Source organism: Helianthus annuus, chromosome 2 (assembly GCF_002127325.2).
Source record: "Helianthus annuus cultivar XRQ/B chromosome 2, HanXRQr2.0-SUNRISE, whole genome shotgun sequence".
NCBI classification, from domain to species: Eukaryota; Viridiplantae; Streptophyta; class Magnoliopsida; order Asterales; family Asteraceae; genus Helianthus; species Helianthus annuus.
This window is the reverse complement of record NC_035434.2, coordinates 151,899,865-151,913,888: the sequence shown is the minus strand read 5'-3', so window position 1 is coordinate 151,913,888 and position 14,024 is coordinate 151,899,865. Positions and strand designations below refer to the sequence as shown.

The window sequence follows — 14,024 nt, the reverse complement described above, 5'->3', positions numbered from 1 at the left end:
CAAATTTTTCAGTTAACATTCAGTTTGTTCTGACAAAAAAGACAAAAAAAACTGAATGTTAACTGAAAATCTAATCAGATTTTGCTTTTGGATGAAAATGATAACAAAACTGAAACCACATGACCAGATTCAAAAGGTAAAAGGTTTGAATTTTAGACTAAAGTGGCAAAAGTCACCGAACCTTTTGCTTTTGCAGTGTAATCCTTAAAAAGGTAATACTAACTAACATTTGAAAGTATACTTCCGGGCAAGTGCTTTAAATCTACTCCATATATAAGTCAACCACGAGTAAAGAATCTATCAAAGCCTCCTCTCTCTCTTTCTCTCTCGCTCTACCATTTTTTCTGGTAAACTTTCTCTCTCTACAACTATACGTATATACCGTCTCTACTTTTATGATTTTTTTTGTTTGTTTATCATTGATTTTATCTTTGATGTTCTTGGTCTGATGATAACTCCTGTAATGCTGTTCATAAATCTGGAGGTTAATCTATGTAGATATTTATTTTGTATGTGGTTTGAATGGAGCTGTGGTTAACAATATGTTGTTGTTGATTAGTTGACTTTTTATGAACTCATAAATAAATAATTTAAATTGGAGCTTGTTTTGTTTGAAGATGAATTTGATTATGAAGTTGAATTTGCTTCATGGTGAACAGTAATTTTATATGTAGGTTGTTGTTGTTGTAAGTCTGACAGCGGTTGAGGTGGAAAACGAAGCTTTTCTTACAAGACATGTTTTGTGTTTTGCTTGGCCGCGCAACCCATCAGGGACAAAGCGGACAATATCTTGGTACTGCATACTTAGGTTGTTACAGTTGTACTGTATGCTTTTAAAGTTGTTATCCACCAGCCAGGCGGGCAATTGGTCAGGTGAAATAAAACCGTGAGTTCCTTGATGGGACCTTTAGGAGCAAAACGGGCAATATCCTGGCACGGTTTACTTGGGCTGTTACAGTTGTACTGTATGCTATTAAAGTTGTACTCACCGGTCTCCTGGGTGAGCACTTTGTCGGGTGAAAACAAAACTTTGAGTTCCTGTATGAGCAGGGGGCAAAACGGAAAATATCGTGACACGGTTTACTTGGGCTGTTAGAGTTGTACTGTATGCTTTTAAAGTTGTACTCCACCGGTCTCCTAGGTGAGCAATTTGTTGGGTGAAAACAAAACCGTGAGTTTCTGGATGGGTAACCCATCGAGTTAAAGTGGACAATATTCTGGCACGGTTTACTTCGGCTGTTGTAGTTGTACTGTATGCTTTAAAAGTTGTACACCACCGGTCGGCTAATTGAGATAACTCTGTTATCAGTATTCAATTTTTTAAACAATTTTCAGTGGTTAGAGAAATGGTCAATTTGAATGTTGCTTCATGGATTTGCAGCCCTCTTTGGCTTTATAGATTTTACAATTCTTATGTGTATATATGTTTTTTAACATCATTGCCATCATTTAATTGATTTTTTTTACCATATATATTAAGTTTTTAATTGCTGTTTTGTGTCACAGGAGTTACCTTCTGGTGTTTTGTGACCCTTGCTTGAAAAGGTCATAGAGTAGACACCAAATATAGAAGGTACTGAATAATCCTTGTTATGCATGACTGGCCCTGTGGCCATAGCGGACAACTTCGAGCCAACGCTTTCCTTTTCGAACAGAACAAGATCTCTCGATATAGCATCACTTTACGGCCATGACAACAATGCTGCTATAACAAATGGCGAATCATCTCGTCCTTCAGTTGAAACCGTCACCACATTTGGAGAACTCAAACTCCAAAACGGAGAGTTTTACTCCGGTTTTCTTCATGGAAATGTACCCGAGGGTTCAGGAATGTACGTTTGGTCAAACGGCTGCAAGTATGAAGGCGAATGGCGACGTGGAATCTGGCACGGTTATGGAAAGCTTCATTGGCCGTCAGGGGCGTTTTACGAGGGAGATTTTTCGGGTGGGTATATGCAGGGAACGGGAACGTACATTCGCGCGGATAAACTAGTTTATAAAGGTCGTTGGCGGTTGAACCGCAAACATGGGTTGGGTTATCAAACTTTTCCTAATGGAGACGTGTTTGAAGGGTCGTGGATTCAGGGTTCACCGGATGGACCGGGTAAGTATTCGTGGGCTAACGGAAATGAGTATTCGGGTAACATGAAAGCGGGAAAGATGTCGGGTAAAGGTACGTTTACGTGGACGAATGGCGATTCGTATGAAGGTAGTTGGTCGAATGGAGTTATGCACGGTTTTGGAGCTTATACGTGGAGTGACGGTGGTCGTTACGTTGGCACGTGGACGTTCGGGGTAAAAGACGGAAAAGGAGCGTTTTATCCGAACGGGTGCAAACTTCCAGCTAGACAAGAACTATACCTTCAAGCGTTAAGAAAACGAGGTTTGTTATCCGACTTACAAAAGTTCAAACAAGTGTCACGTATTCAGCATGCGTCTTCCATCGATATGGGGCTCTTAAAGATTGGTGGTGGTCGATCGTCTCACAGTAATTCATCCGAAAAGTTTTCGAAAGACAACCTTTTGAATTTGGATGAGTCTCGTAACAAAAATGTTTCGTTAGAAAGACGGTGGAGTCTAGAGGTTGCTATCGAAAAAGTTATGGGAAATGATTTGGCGTCTATAATGTCGGATTCTGGCGGGGAGGATGATACCAAGACTCCGATTCTCGAACGAGAATATATGCAAGGGATTTTAATCAGCGAGCTTGTCGTTGACAGTAGTTTTTCGGCGGGTTCTAAACGAGAAATGAGAAGACAGAGGAAGTTGGTGAAAGAGGTTAAGAGGCCCGGGGAAGCAATTATTAAGGGTCATAGGAGTTACGATTTAATGCTCAGTTTACAACTTGGGATCAGGTACATATTTGCTTAGAAATTTGTGGTATTTTACGTTTATCATATTAAACCGATGACCAATAGCTTTGCTATGGGTGGGATTAGGGCTGCAAACGAACCGAACGTCGTTCGTTAAGGAAATAAACGTGTGCATGTTCGTTTGTTAATTTTAGGTAACGGGATGTTTATGAACACAAACTAATGTTCATGAACACAAATGAAAACAAACGAACACAAACAAGCGTTCATGAACAGAATATATAAACACTGACACTTTCTAAACAATTTATTTGTCGGAATTTGAAGTGTTTAAATAAAATACATAATTAAAAACACTAATGAACTATGGAACACAAACAAACACGTTACCGAACATTCATGAACATAAATGAACGAACGCGACCTCTATTCATGCTCGTTCATTTAACTAAACGAACAAAATTTCTTGTTTGTGTTCGTTCATTTATTAAACAAACAAACTTCCCGCCGAACGGTTTACGAACTGTTCACTAAACGTAGGTGGGATGTACTGGGTACGGTTGTTATGTGTTGTTGTATATTGAACCGATGAACACTGAAATTTTAAAAATGTGATTAGGTACACTGTCGGGAAAATAACACCGGTTCAAAAGCGAGAAGTACGGACATCGGATTTCGGCCCGAGAGCTAGCTTCTGGATGCAATTTCCTAAAGAAGGATCTCAACTAACGCCTACTCATCAGTCTGAAGATTTTAAGTGGAAAGATTACTGTCCAATGGTTTTCAGGTTGGTTATTCGGTATTGTCATATAACAACATAAGGTTCGTAAACACATATATTATTTTCGCGGTTCCGAAATGACTTGCTTTTGTAATTACACAAGGAACTTGAGAGAGATGTTTAAGATTGATGCTGCTGACTACATGATGTCGATTTGTGGCAATGATGCTCTTAGAGAACTTTCGTCTCCCGGGAAAAGTGGCAGCGTTTTTTTCCTGTCGCAAGATGATCGGTTCATGATCAAGACGTTGCGGAAATCTGAAGTACAGGTATCCAAATTATATGAACTATTTGATTCAGGTTTACGATTGATCTCTTATCGGGTCAAATGGGTAAAACAAAAAAACAAAACTTTTTAGGTGCTTCTGCGGATGCTTCCGGACTATCACCGACATGTGCGGACATACGAAAACACACTGATTACTAAATTTTTTGGTCTCCACAGGATAAAACCATCAAGTGGTCAAAAGGTAACATACAGTTTTAGTATCATCAATAAGCAACTTTTTTGTACTAAATATTTTGTCCTGGCATACCTAATATAGTTTATATGATTATTTCAGTTTCGGTTTGTAGTAATGGGAAATATGTTCTGCACAGAAGTAAGGATTCATAGACGATTTGATTTAAAAGGCTCCTCTCTTGGGCGGTCTGCTGACAAGGTTGAAATCGACGAAAACACGATACTCAAAGATCTTGATCTAAACTACTGTTTTTATCTAGAACCTTCTTGGCGCGGTGCTCTGTTAAAGTAAGTATGTCAACTTTTCTACAACCAATTTGTAGATATTGTTCAAGGCATTCCTGTTTTTTGCATTTTCATGTAAGTGGCTGTAAAGAACCGAAAGAACATGAACAAGGCCTTGTAGGTGTTCGTTCATTAAAGAAAAGAACATGAACACAAACGAACACAAACAGATGTTCATGAACACAAACGAACGCTATATATATTCATTTAAAAATACAATCTACATTTTTCGTTAGAAATATTATGAAGAATCCACCAAAAATAAAATAAATACTTAAAATAATTAATACAAAAATTAAGAAGTTTTTCAAGCTTCTGTTACTAAAATTGAAATGATCAAATGAGGGATGTTGGCGGAGGCATATAGTAACTATGGTTTCAAATTTTAAAAACTGAAGCCAATAAAATAAAAATTTAATATACAAAAACATTTAAATGAGCGCACATAAATGAACACATTACTGAACGTTCACGAACATAAACGAACGAACGCAACCTCTGTTCATGTTCGTTTATTTAACTTATCGAACGGAATTTCTTGTTCGTGTTTGTTCATTTATTAAACGAACGGACATAAACGAACTTCCCGCCGAACGGTTCACAAACTGTTCGCTGAACGTTTGGTTAGTTTACAGCCCTAGAACTAACTTTATATTTCTATCAGCCACAACTGATTCCTTAAATATCAATGATTCATATTTATTAATATTATATACCACGGTTTCAACGTAAAATGACATGACCATATTTGTTTTTATATATGCAGTCAGATTGAAATTGACAGTAACTTTTTAGAAGCTCAGAACATTATGGATTACAGTCTTTTGCTCGGTGTACACTATCGAGCCCCGCAGCACCTAAAATCGTTGATGTCTTACAATCAAAGTGGAACAGCAGATGGGCTGGGAATAGTTGCCGAAGAAGGTGTTGCATCTTTCGGTTTGACATACCAGATTTCGGCATTTTAAACATAAAAATAATGCTAAATATGTTTTGGTGGCTCGATTGCAGAATCTATGGCGGATGAGATATCACCCCAAGGTCTTGTTTTGGTGCCACGTGGATCTGAAGATGGTAGCGTTGTTGTGGGCTCGCACATACGAGGAAGCCGTTTACGGTCATCAGCTACTGGTGATGTGGAAGTTGATCTCCTTCTCCCTGGCACAGCAAGGTATTATAGATTAGTAGAATTGGCAATTTGAACGGTTTTACGTATTAATTAGTAAATTTGGATTATGTTTTATCTCTAGCAGGTAAAATGGGTTAAGCTAAACGATTTAACTAAAAAGATAACGGGTCAAATGGGTTGGTCTCTGACCCGTTTGCTGGCTAGTCCAACCCAATCCGACCCGTTTCGACTTTGCCTAGAAAAAAAAGATTTTACCCAAACTCATTTTGACCCTTTATCCAATCCGCCGTATGTTATCTTTAGACTGTTGACAAACAATGTTGGTTTGATTCTCCAAATAGACGTTTTGTTCGATCGGATGACCTGCTTTATTAAGTGGTATGACATTATGCTGCCTTGACTTCTATACTTCCGATTTTACCCTTTTCCTTTAGAGCTTTAGGTGGAATACATGGCAAAGGATCGGTTAATGTTGGCGAGATCAAGGTTTGAACATAAAAAAAAAAAAAAAAAAAAAAAAAAAAAAAAAAAAAAAAACCTCTTAACAAAACATCATCACATATTGGATTACTATACGAAATTAGACACAAGAAGCCTAGCATACAAAAACATGTCACAAGTAAATCAGGATGTAAACCAGCCGAGCTACGGTTAGCTTGTTTAACTTAATAGAGCTCGAGCTTGAGCTAGGCTCGTGAGTAGTTTTTCTAGCTCGAGCTCAGCTAGGGCTTTGCTTGTTCATATACGTTTTTCAAGCTCAAGCTCAGCTATAATTTGTCGAGTTACATGACGGCCTAGCCTAGCACATGTGACGCCATCTTGCGTTATAAATATTTGTGCATGTATCGGACTTAATCTTGGAAAATTTCTTGAAAACTCACTTGGTTATTACCAAGCCTAACAAAATGGTCGAGTGGGGGTCGAAACAGGTTCCGACCAAGTTGGGTTTAGATCAAAACAAGCCGGAATATATAAAAGAAAAGTATATATCTAATTTGGGTCATAACAAGTTTTGACAAAATGGGTCGCCCTGAAGTGGGTCATTTTAGATAACAAAAAGTATCAAAATAGGTTCACATGCTATATTTGCTTTTAGACAGTGATGGTGGTGGCTGTTGCGATATGTAGCCTTCGGCCCAAGTGGCCCAACCGAGAATTAGAGAGAAAGAAGGGAAAGGGTTCGGCCGGCCCTAACCCTGATGGGCCTAGTTTGTTAGTTTCTTGTTTAGCAAGATTAGCAAAAGGATTAACCCTAATTCTAGCGTATAAATATATCTCTTGTACTTGTAACTCATTATCACTCAATAATACGAAAACCGAAAACCCTAGTTGTCCCTGTGGACTTAGGTTGCACACCGTGACTGAACAACGTAATAAATCTCTCGTGTCAGATTTCTTGATTTTATGTTTATTTGTGTTTGTGTGTTACTCGTTTGATCCTAACAGCGGCGACAATTGTGATGGATATGGTAGTGCCGTCCTAGATGGTCATAACTATTTTTTAATCGTTTTTTTGGTAAGTAATAATAATTACTAATTTTTTTTAAAAAAAAATTGGCAGGTTACAAATACAGCTAGGAGTGAACATGCCAGCAAGAGCAGAGCTTCTTCCAGGTGAAGAAGAAAAACAAATGTTTCACGAGGTATATGATGTCGTGTTATACCTCGGTATCATCGACATATTACAAGAGTACAATATAACAAAGAGGATTGAACACAAATATAAATCATTTCAATTCGATTCGCTTTCCATTTCGGCCGTGGACCCCACATTTTACTCGCAACGCTTTCTCCAGTTTATTCAGAAAGTATTCCCTCAAAACGGTGCAGCAACAAACTAAAACCGATCTACTCGATGTTCAACAACACGATCGCAATGTCAAAGACCGGAGGGATGAAAGTATAACTAGGGAATTAAATGCATTGCAAGGTACAGAAAATGAATACTCTGAATTTTGTAACATGTTGTATCTGACATTCAGTTCTTAAACTTTTTTATTACATACAGATTGTTATTTCTTCTTTCATGCTGCTTTTATTTATTTTGTTGTGTGTTAATATCCTTGCAATACAAAAATCAGGGGTGTAAATTCCTAACGCTACACGAAAGACGACATGAAAATAATATGGTTTTGGGTTGTCATTTCCAACCCGTTGAATATACAAGTAATGTTTGGGTTTATATGTTTAACCCATTTAATTAGACTGGTTGGGTTGACATGGTTAACATGTTTGATTAAACATGTTGACCTGTCAACCTGCTTAACATGTTGAACCCGGCAACCCATTTACAACCCGTTTATTACAACCCACCGACCCGTTTATGACCCTTTAACACGTATACAATCCATTTATTACCCATCAACATGCTTAGATAAATAAGTTAAACAGGTCATGTTAAGATTACACGATTTTAAGTATGTCCGTGTTAACACTGATCTTTTTGACAAATTAACACGCGTACAATCCATTATTACCCATCAACCTGCTTAGATAAATAAGTTAAACATATCATGTTAAAATTAGACGATTTTAAGTATGTCCGTGTTAGGACTGATCTTTTTTACACAAATAAATTTATGACCCTTTAAAAGTGTACAATCCATTTATTACCCATCAACTTGCTTAGATAAATAAGTTACACAACTCATGTTAAGATTACACGATTTTAAGTAGGACCGATCTTTTTTGACACGAATAAATTTATGACCCTTTAACTCGTGTACAATCCATTTATTACCCATCAACACGCTTAGATTAAAAGTTAAACAACTCATGTTCAGAGTACGCGATTTTATGTGTGTCATTGTAATGATTGATGTTTTTTACACGAATAAATATATGAGTTATGTTTGTTTCAACTAGTCAAACTCAAACTAAAACCCGTTAAGTTGCCAACCCGATATTGTAAAATGTAAACCCAAATAAAAACAAATGTATATACAACTAGAATACAGGGTGACCCACCTGGATATAAGGTTCAGAATGGAGCCCCATTTCAGTCAATGGCAATTAATTTTGTAAGCCCTACATGGCAGTTTATAGTAACATCATAACTCTCCTTTCCCTCTGAACGTGTGGGGTTTGCCCTTTGTTTTTTTTTTTGGACATTTCAATATCTTTGATTTTTAGTTATAGGGAGAAAAGTACATTTTTTTGTTTGTACTAGATAGAATGGCATTCTTTTGACCAAAGGACATAACGTAACGACGGATAGCTTGTAAGGTCACCATTGCACGACACATTGCGTGTAAAGGTACATTTAATTGTTTGAAGACCGGACTGGTAGCGGTACGATAAATCCTCTGGTTTACTAGTTTAATATTGGTCGACAACAAAGGGAGGAGGTAATCTTACCGGTATCACGATAATAAATAGGTCAAAACCGGGCAGAGCAATACCTGGGTCGAGTATGGAACCGGATTTTTGAAAGGAAGTGATTGGTTTTTTCCAGTTCTAGTTTTGTGTCTTGACTGGTTCGAGTCAGTCATAATCAGTTTCAAATCATAGGGTATAAATCAATATACTCTTGGCGGGTAGTGTCAGGTATGGAACCGGGTACACCATTTGTATATCTGTAACAATCACAATGATATTATTGAAACTTGCTTGAATGTTAATAACCCCCTATGGTATTTTACGTATACTCTTACGCGAACTAATACGTCCACGTGAACCCTTTTTCGGTATAGCTTTTGCCATATTTATCATCTCATAAATTCGAGTGAAATTTTCATGTAAAAAAAAGATCCGCCTTCATATTTGTATATAGGGTCTTTAACGAGTCTTGTTATCATTGTCCTTGTTTATGTCTTGAATTGGAACAAATTACTATAATTTGTCCCCAACGACAGCTTAATCGACATTTTTCACAAATTTTACGAACAAAAGCCGTTATTTTCTTATTTGTTTCTAGTTTTTTGCCAGGTCAAGTTCCGTGCCCTTTCGTCACTATGTAGCGACTTAATCTTTCCATGTTTACCTAATACACAACACTAAATCTAATTAAAAAAAATTAACCACTAAAGTTCTAAACATTACCTAACTTGAATAACTCTTCCATTCAAATCCCTTACATTCAACATTTAAAAAAATATTGGATTTAAATAATCTCAACTTTCATCAATTGGTCAATAACACTCCCAACTTTCGATTTATACCACACTACTCCCAACTTCCAACTTATTTTCCTCTGTCACTCCCAAACTAACTGAACACTAACTCAGTTAGTTTTTTACTGATGTGGCACTTATGTGGTGGTGTGGCATCTGACGTAGCATTTGAGGTGCCTGTTTTAATGACGTGTTAGCTGATGTGACATCTGACGTGGCTTTTTGATGATGTAGCAGCTGATGTGACATGGCTTGGTAACGTGGCAGCTGATGTCAGCAAACTGAGTTAGTGTTGAGTTAGTTTGGGAGTGTTGTAGTAGGAAAGTAACTTGAAAGTTGAGAGTGATGTAATACAAGTCTAAAGTTAAAAGTGTTATCGACCAATTGACCAATTGATAACAGATCGGGTTATTTAAATCCAATATCTCTTTTCAAAACTTTACTACTTTAGTCATCTTTTATTCCAAAACAAATATAATCAGTAAAACGGGCAAAAACCGAAACGTCCGTTTCATGACCGGATTCGCATCCCACTTTCACTCTCCAGATAGAAACAACTCATCCACCAGGTATCCATGCTTTCTCTCTCTAGAATCCATCTCTCACAAACACTCTTCTCAACAAATCACACAATCTCTACATTCATCCACAAATTTGTGTACATTCAGTTCCCTAATCAATCACACTTTGTGCAGAAACTGATCGATCACACACAGTTGCGAGATTTGTTCGAGATATATAGATACAGAAACCTAATTTTGAATTGAGAAATATGAGTTCGTCTTCTGCTCAGTATGCTCTGTCGTTTAAGATCTTATTGATCGGAGATTCAGGTGTCGGTAAAAGTAGTCTTCTCGTCAGTTTTATTTCGAATACTGTTGACGATCTAGCTCCTACTATCGGTAATTTTGATTTCTGATTTTTTTTTTGTTCCTTCATTGAATATTTGAAATTCGATTTTGTTAATTTTGTTATGATTTATTATGTATTTATTAGAAATGTAGTTTCATAAACCGTTTGAAAATGAAAATTTATATGTAATTTGCACAATAGACGGAAACTTAATAGTCGATAGATACACAGTTAATCTGCACAAGTGATTTACTTAGAACTGCGAGGAGAATCGCATAAGCATTTGTACATTTTACTTAGAACTGCGAGGCGAGAATTGCATAAGCATTTGTACATTTGGCTTCAGTTGTGGGGCTGACAAATGTTTATCTTCTGTGCTAAAGCAATGTTTGTCATTTGCTAAAGCAGTTGACTTCATTTGTTGAACAGGTGTTGACTTCAAAATGAAACAGTTAACTGTTGCAGGGAAAAGATTAAAACTTACAATTTGGGACACAGGTATGCATGCATTAGCAGTGATCATAATCCCCAACCCAACATATTCGTAACTTCTTTATGTTTGTGTGCAATGTCGATATTTGTATCTTTTCTCCCCAGACAATAATAATCAAAGCATGCAAGTTAAATGATTAAGTAGAATTGTAGCAACAGACAGAGAATTTGATGTGAATATCTTCATCAATTAAGGGTTTCTGATCTGTGATCTGATGATGTTTGTTGCAGCTGGTCAGGAGAGATTCAGGACATTAACAAGCTCTTACTACAGAGGTGCCCAAGGGATTATTCTTGGTACATCATCACTAATTTTATATCCCAAGTTATAAAATAAGCCGACACATTTCTTTGCACTAATATTATTATATTTGAAGCTTAAGTAGAGTTAATTCATATGTATAGATATCACTTGCTCAAAGCAAGCTGCGCTTTACTTGGTCTAATTTATGATCAGTGGGGTATTGGTATGGTCGGTCCCCTGAGTTGTCTATGACGACTTCTCACGGTTGTCAAAAGAAATTACACGTTGTTCAGTGGCGGATCTAGAAAATTATTATAGAGGTAACGTTTCAAAGAAAAGGGGAAACGAAATCGAAAAAACGTTAAATTTTTTCCAAAATCTACTCTAAATTTACACTACCATCGGAGCGTCAAGGGGTAACGAAGGTTACCCCTTCTTGAAGGGTAGATCTGCCCTTGACGTTGTTCACTATGTCACTACAAGTCTATAACTAATATCTGCCATGTGACGTGGAAAAAAAATACTAGTCCTACTATTTTCAGACGCATGTAGCAACTTTGTAACGGTTGTTAGCCCACATATCTGCCATGTGACTTGGAAAAAAATATATAGCTTGGATGTTGATAATGTACGTGGTGTATTTCGTGTTATTTATACTTTGATTGCATGCTCTTCCAAGCTTATTTAGTGATATATTAACCAAAGACTTTATGTATTACAGTGTATGATGTTACAAGGAGAGAAACATTCACAAACTTGTCTGAAATATGGGCTAAAGAAGTGGATCTATATTCCACTAATCAAGATTGTATCAAGATGCTTGTTGGAAATAAAGTTGACAAAGTTAGCTCCGTATTCTCTTTTAATGCACTACATACAAGTGCTTATGCGTTCTTGCAATTCTCTGCTTAAGATTGGTTTTGTATTTACGTACGCGCGGTCGTTTTTGCTTTTTAGGATTCAGAAAGATTTGTGAGCAGGGAAGAAGGTGCTGCTCTTGCAAAAGAGCTTGGTTGTATTTTTCTTGAATGTAGTGCTAGAACTCAAGAAAACGTACACCAATGTTTTGAAGAGCTTGCATTAAAGGTAAAGTTAGTACACTCCTAATCCCTTCAGTTTTTTCACATGTCTAAACACTATTAGTTTTCTTGATTGACAAACAAGGCGAGACCTACGTAAATTCCATGAACAAAACAATATTTTAATTTCTTGATTGCCTGATGTGATGATTTCAACTCAATATACTTATTTATGAATAGGCTTGCAAACGAACCGAATGTTCATGAACTGTTCGTGTACTTGTTTAGCAGAAAGTTCGTTTATTTAATAAACTAACGGACATGAACAAAAAATTTTGTTCATTTGATTAAACGAACGTAGATGAACGCACATGTTCGTTCATTTATGTTCGCTTATTTACATTCGTTTAAATTTAAATAAATACATAGTTATATTTATATAGAGGCCGGTTAATGTACAAAATGTCTTAACGTACGCTGTGTACGCGATGCATTATCAACATGCGAATTGGGTTTATAACATGCGAATTCCCTTTTCCTTTATCACATGCGATTTCAAAATTTGTTTGTACATGCGATTTTAGAGTTATTTATGAACATGCGAATTCCCACTTTCCTTTATCACATGCGATTTCAACAAAATCTTGTACATGCGATTTTCATTATTTTGTAACATAACGTGCGACTTTGCCATCACGTACGCAGCGTACGTTAAGGCATATTGTACGATATACTTTTTCTATTTATATAAATGTAAACTTAAAAGACGCTTTCTTACTTGTTACATAAATATAACTAATTGATAATTGGGCTTTCCAATTGAACTAATCGTAATTAATCAATACTTTATATTAAAAACTACTTTATGCCCGTTTATATTCAGTTATTTATGTTCATTTGTGTTTGTTATGTTTGTTTAGTTATTTCATTTGTGTTGTTTTATGTTTGCTAAATTATGTCCGTCTAAGTTTGTTTATTTATGTTTATTTACGTTTGCGAACTGTTTGTTTAAGCTTTAAACAAACAAATATAAACGAACATGAACATGTCCATTTTCTTAGTGAACGAACATGAACAAAAAAAAGTGTTCGATTATTATATGTTTCGTGTTTGTTCAATTCGAGGCCTACTTACAGCAGTTTGGGTTGACTATTATTATTACTATCTAAAAGAGGTCAAATAAAAACATTAACCATCTAGCCCACATTGCCTATTTATAAACTATCCATAAAATGGACAAGAAAATGTATTTGCGGGTCAACCCGACCCGTCCGGTCTACATTAACGATGCCTGACGATATTGCAGATAATGGAGGTTCCGAGTCTTCTGGAAGAAGGGTCTACGGTAATGAAGAGGAACATAATGAAGCAGAAACCAGAGCACCAGGCTGCAATGAATAATGGTGGATGTTGCTCATAGAAGTGCATGTAAATTTGTAAGTAAATTCTTCAAGTGGGGTGGATTTATATTTTTAAAACAAAAACAGCAAGATCATCTACTACCTCGTACGTGTAAAGTTGTCTTTGTAAATAACCTGTTACTCATTGGTGATTTGTTGTGAATTTTTCTAGTAACAATAAATAATTGGTTTGATTTTTGAAATATGATTTTGCTTTCTTTATCAATCACATCAAATTTGCTACTTTTTCAACATCAAATTTGCTAATATTTCAATATTTTTTTGAAAACTTTAAAAGTGTTTTTGAATTAAATTTTTTTTATTGTTAATCACCATAATATATAGATTGTTAGAAGGAATTATTTACCAAGCATTAGAATAACAAATTTCATATATTTATTAGGATCAAATACAAAGACTCTTAATTGTTTGTA

The 14,024-nt window shown here is 36.2% G+C and overlaps 2 protein-coding genes across 4 annotated transcripts; both read left to right on the top strand.

Annotated features, from left to right (window-relative positions):
* Positions 1 to 239: 239 nt before the first annotated feature.
* LOC110867590 (phosphatidylinositol 4-phosphate 5-kinase 9) lies at positions 240 to 7,516 on the top strand. Of its 3 annotated transcripts, XM_035984762.1 has the most exons (10): positions 292 to 347; positions 675 to 1,141; positions 1,507 to 2,855; positions 3,433 to 3,600; positions 3,698 to 3,863; positions 3,954 to 4,064; positions 4,158 to 4,345; positions 5,109 to 5,266; positions 5,354 to 5,513; positions 7,033 to 7,516. In XM_035984762.1, the coding sequence occupies exons 3-10, from the start codon at positions 1,597 to 1,599 to the stop codon at positions 7,310 to 7,312; spliced, it is 2,490 nt and encodes an 829-aa protein (XP_035840655.1). In that variant the 5' UTR covers positions 292 to 347; positions 675 to 1,141; positions 1,507 to 1,596; the 3' UTR covers positions 7,313 to 7,516. The 3 variants fall into 3 exon arrangements, with proteins under 3 accessions (XP_021972260.1, XP_035840655.1, XP_035840654.1); XM_022116568.2 differs by lacking the exon at positions 675 to 1,141 and having other exon boundaries at positions 240 to 347; XM_035984761.1 differs by lacking the exon at positions 292 to 347 and having other exon boundaries at positions 674 to 793.
* Positions 7,517 to 10,021: 2,505 nt separating this feature from the next.
* Positions 10,022 to 13,755, top strand: LOC110867589 (ras-related protein RABC2a). The gene is made up of 7 exons (XM_022116567.2): positions 10,022 to 10,152; positions 10,279 to 10,485; positions 10,865 to 10,933; positions 11,159 to 11,224; positions 11,893 to 12,014; positions 12,129 to 12,257; positions 13,497 to 13,755. Exons 2-7 carry the CDS (start codon positions 10,356 to 10,358, stop codon positions 13,608 to 13,610), a joined length of 630 nt encoding a protein of 209 aa, XP_021972259.1. The 5' UTR covers positions 10,022 to 10,152; positions 10,279 to 10,355; the 3' UTR covers positions 13,611 to 13,755.
* The last annotated feature ends 269 nt before the right edge of the window (positions 13,756 to 14,024 follow it).

Coding starts and splice junctions, on each gene's coding strand:
- LOC110867589 (XM_022116567.2), top strand. CDS start 10,356: ATGAGTTCGTCTTCTGCTCAGTATGCTCTGTCGTTTAAGATCTTATTG. Junction 10,486..10,864: donor CGATCTAGCTCCTACTATCG/GTAATTTTGATT, acceptor TTTGTTGAACAG/GTGTTGACTTCAAAATGAAA. Junction 10,934..11,158: donor ACTTACAATTTGGGACACAG/GTATGCATGCAT, acceptor TGTTTGTTGCAG/CTGGTCAGGAGAGATTCAGG.
- LOC110867590 (XM_022116568.2), top strand. CDS start 1,597: ATGACTGGCCCTGTGGCCATAGCGGACAACTTCGAGCCAACGCTTTCC. Junction 3,601..3,697: donor TACTGTCCAATGGTTTTCAG/GTTGGTTATTCG, acceptor TAATTACACAAG/GAACTTGAGAGAGATGTTTA. Junction 4,346..5,108: donor TGGCGCGGTGCTCTGTTAAA/GTAAGTATGTCA, acceptor TTATATATGCAG/TCAGATTGAAATTGACAGTA.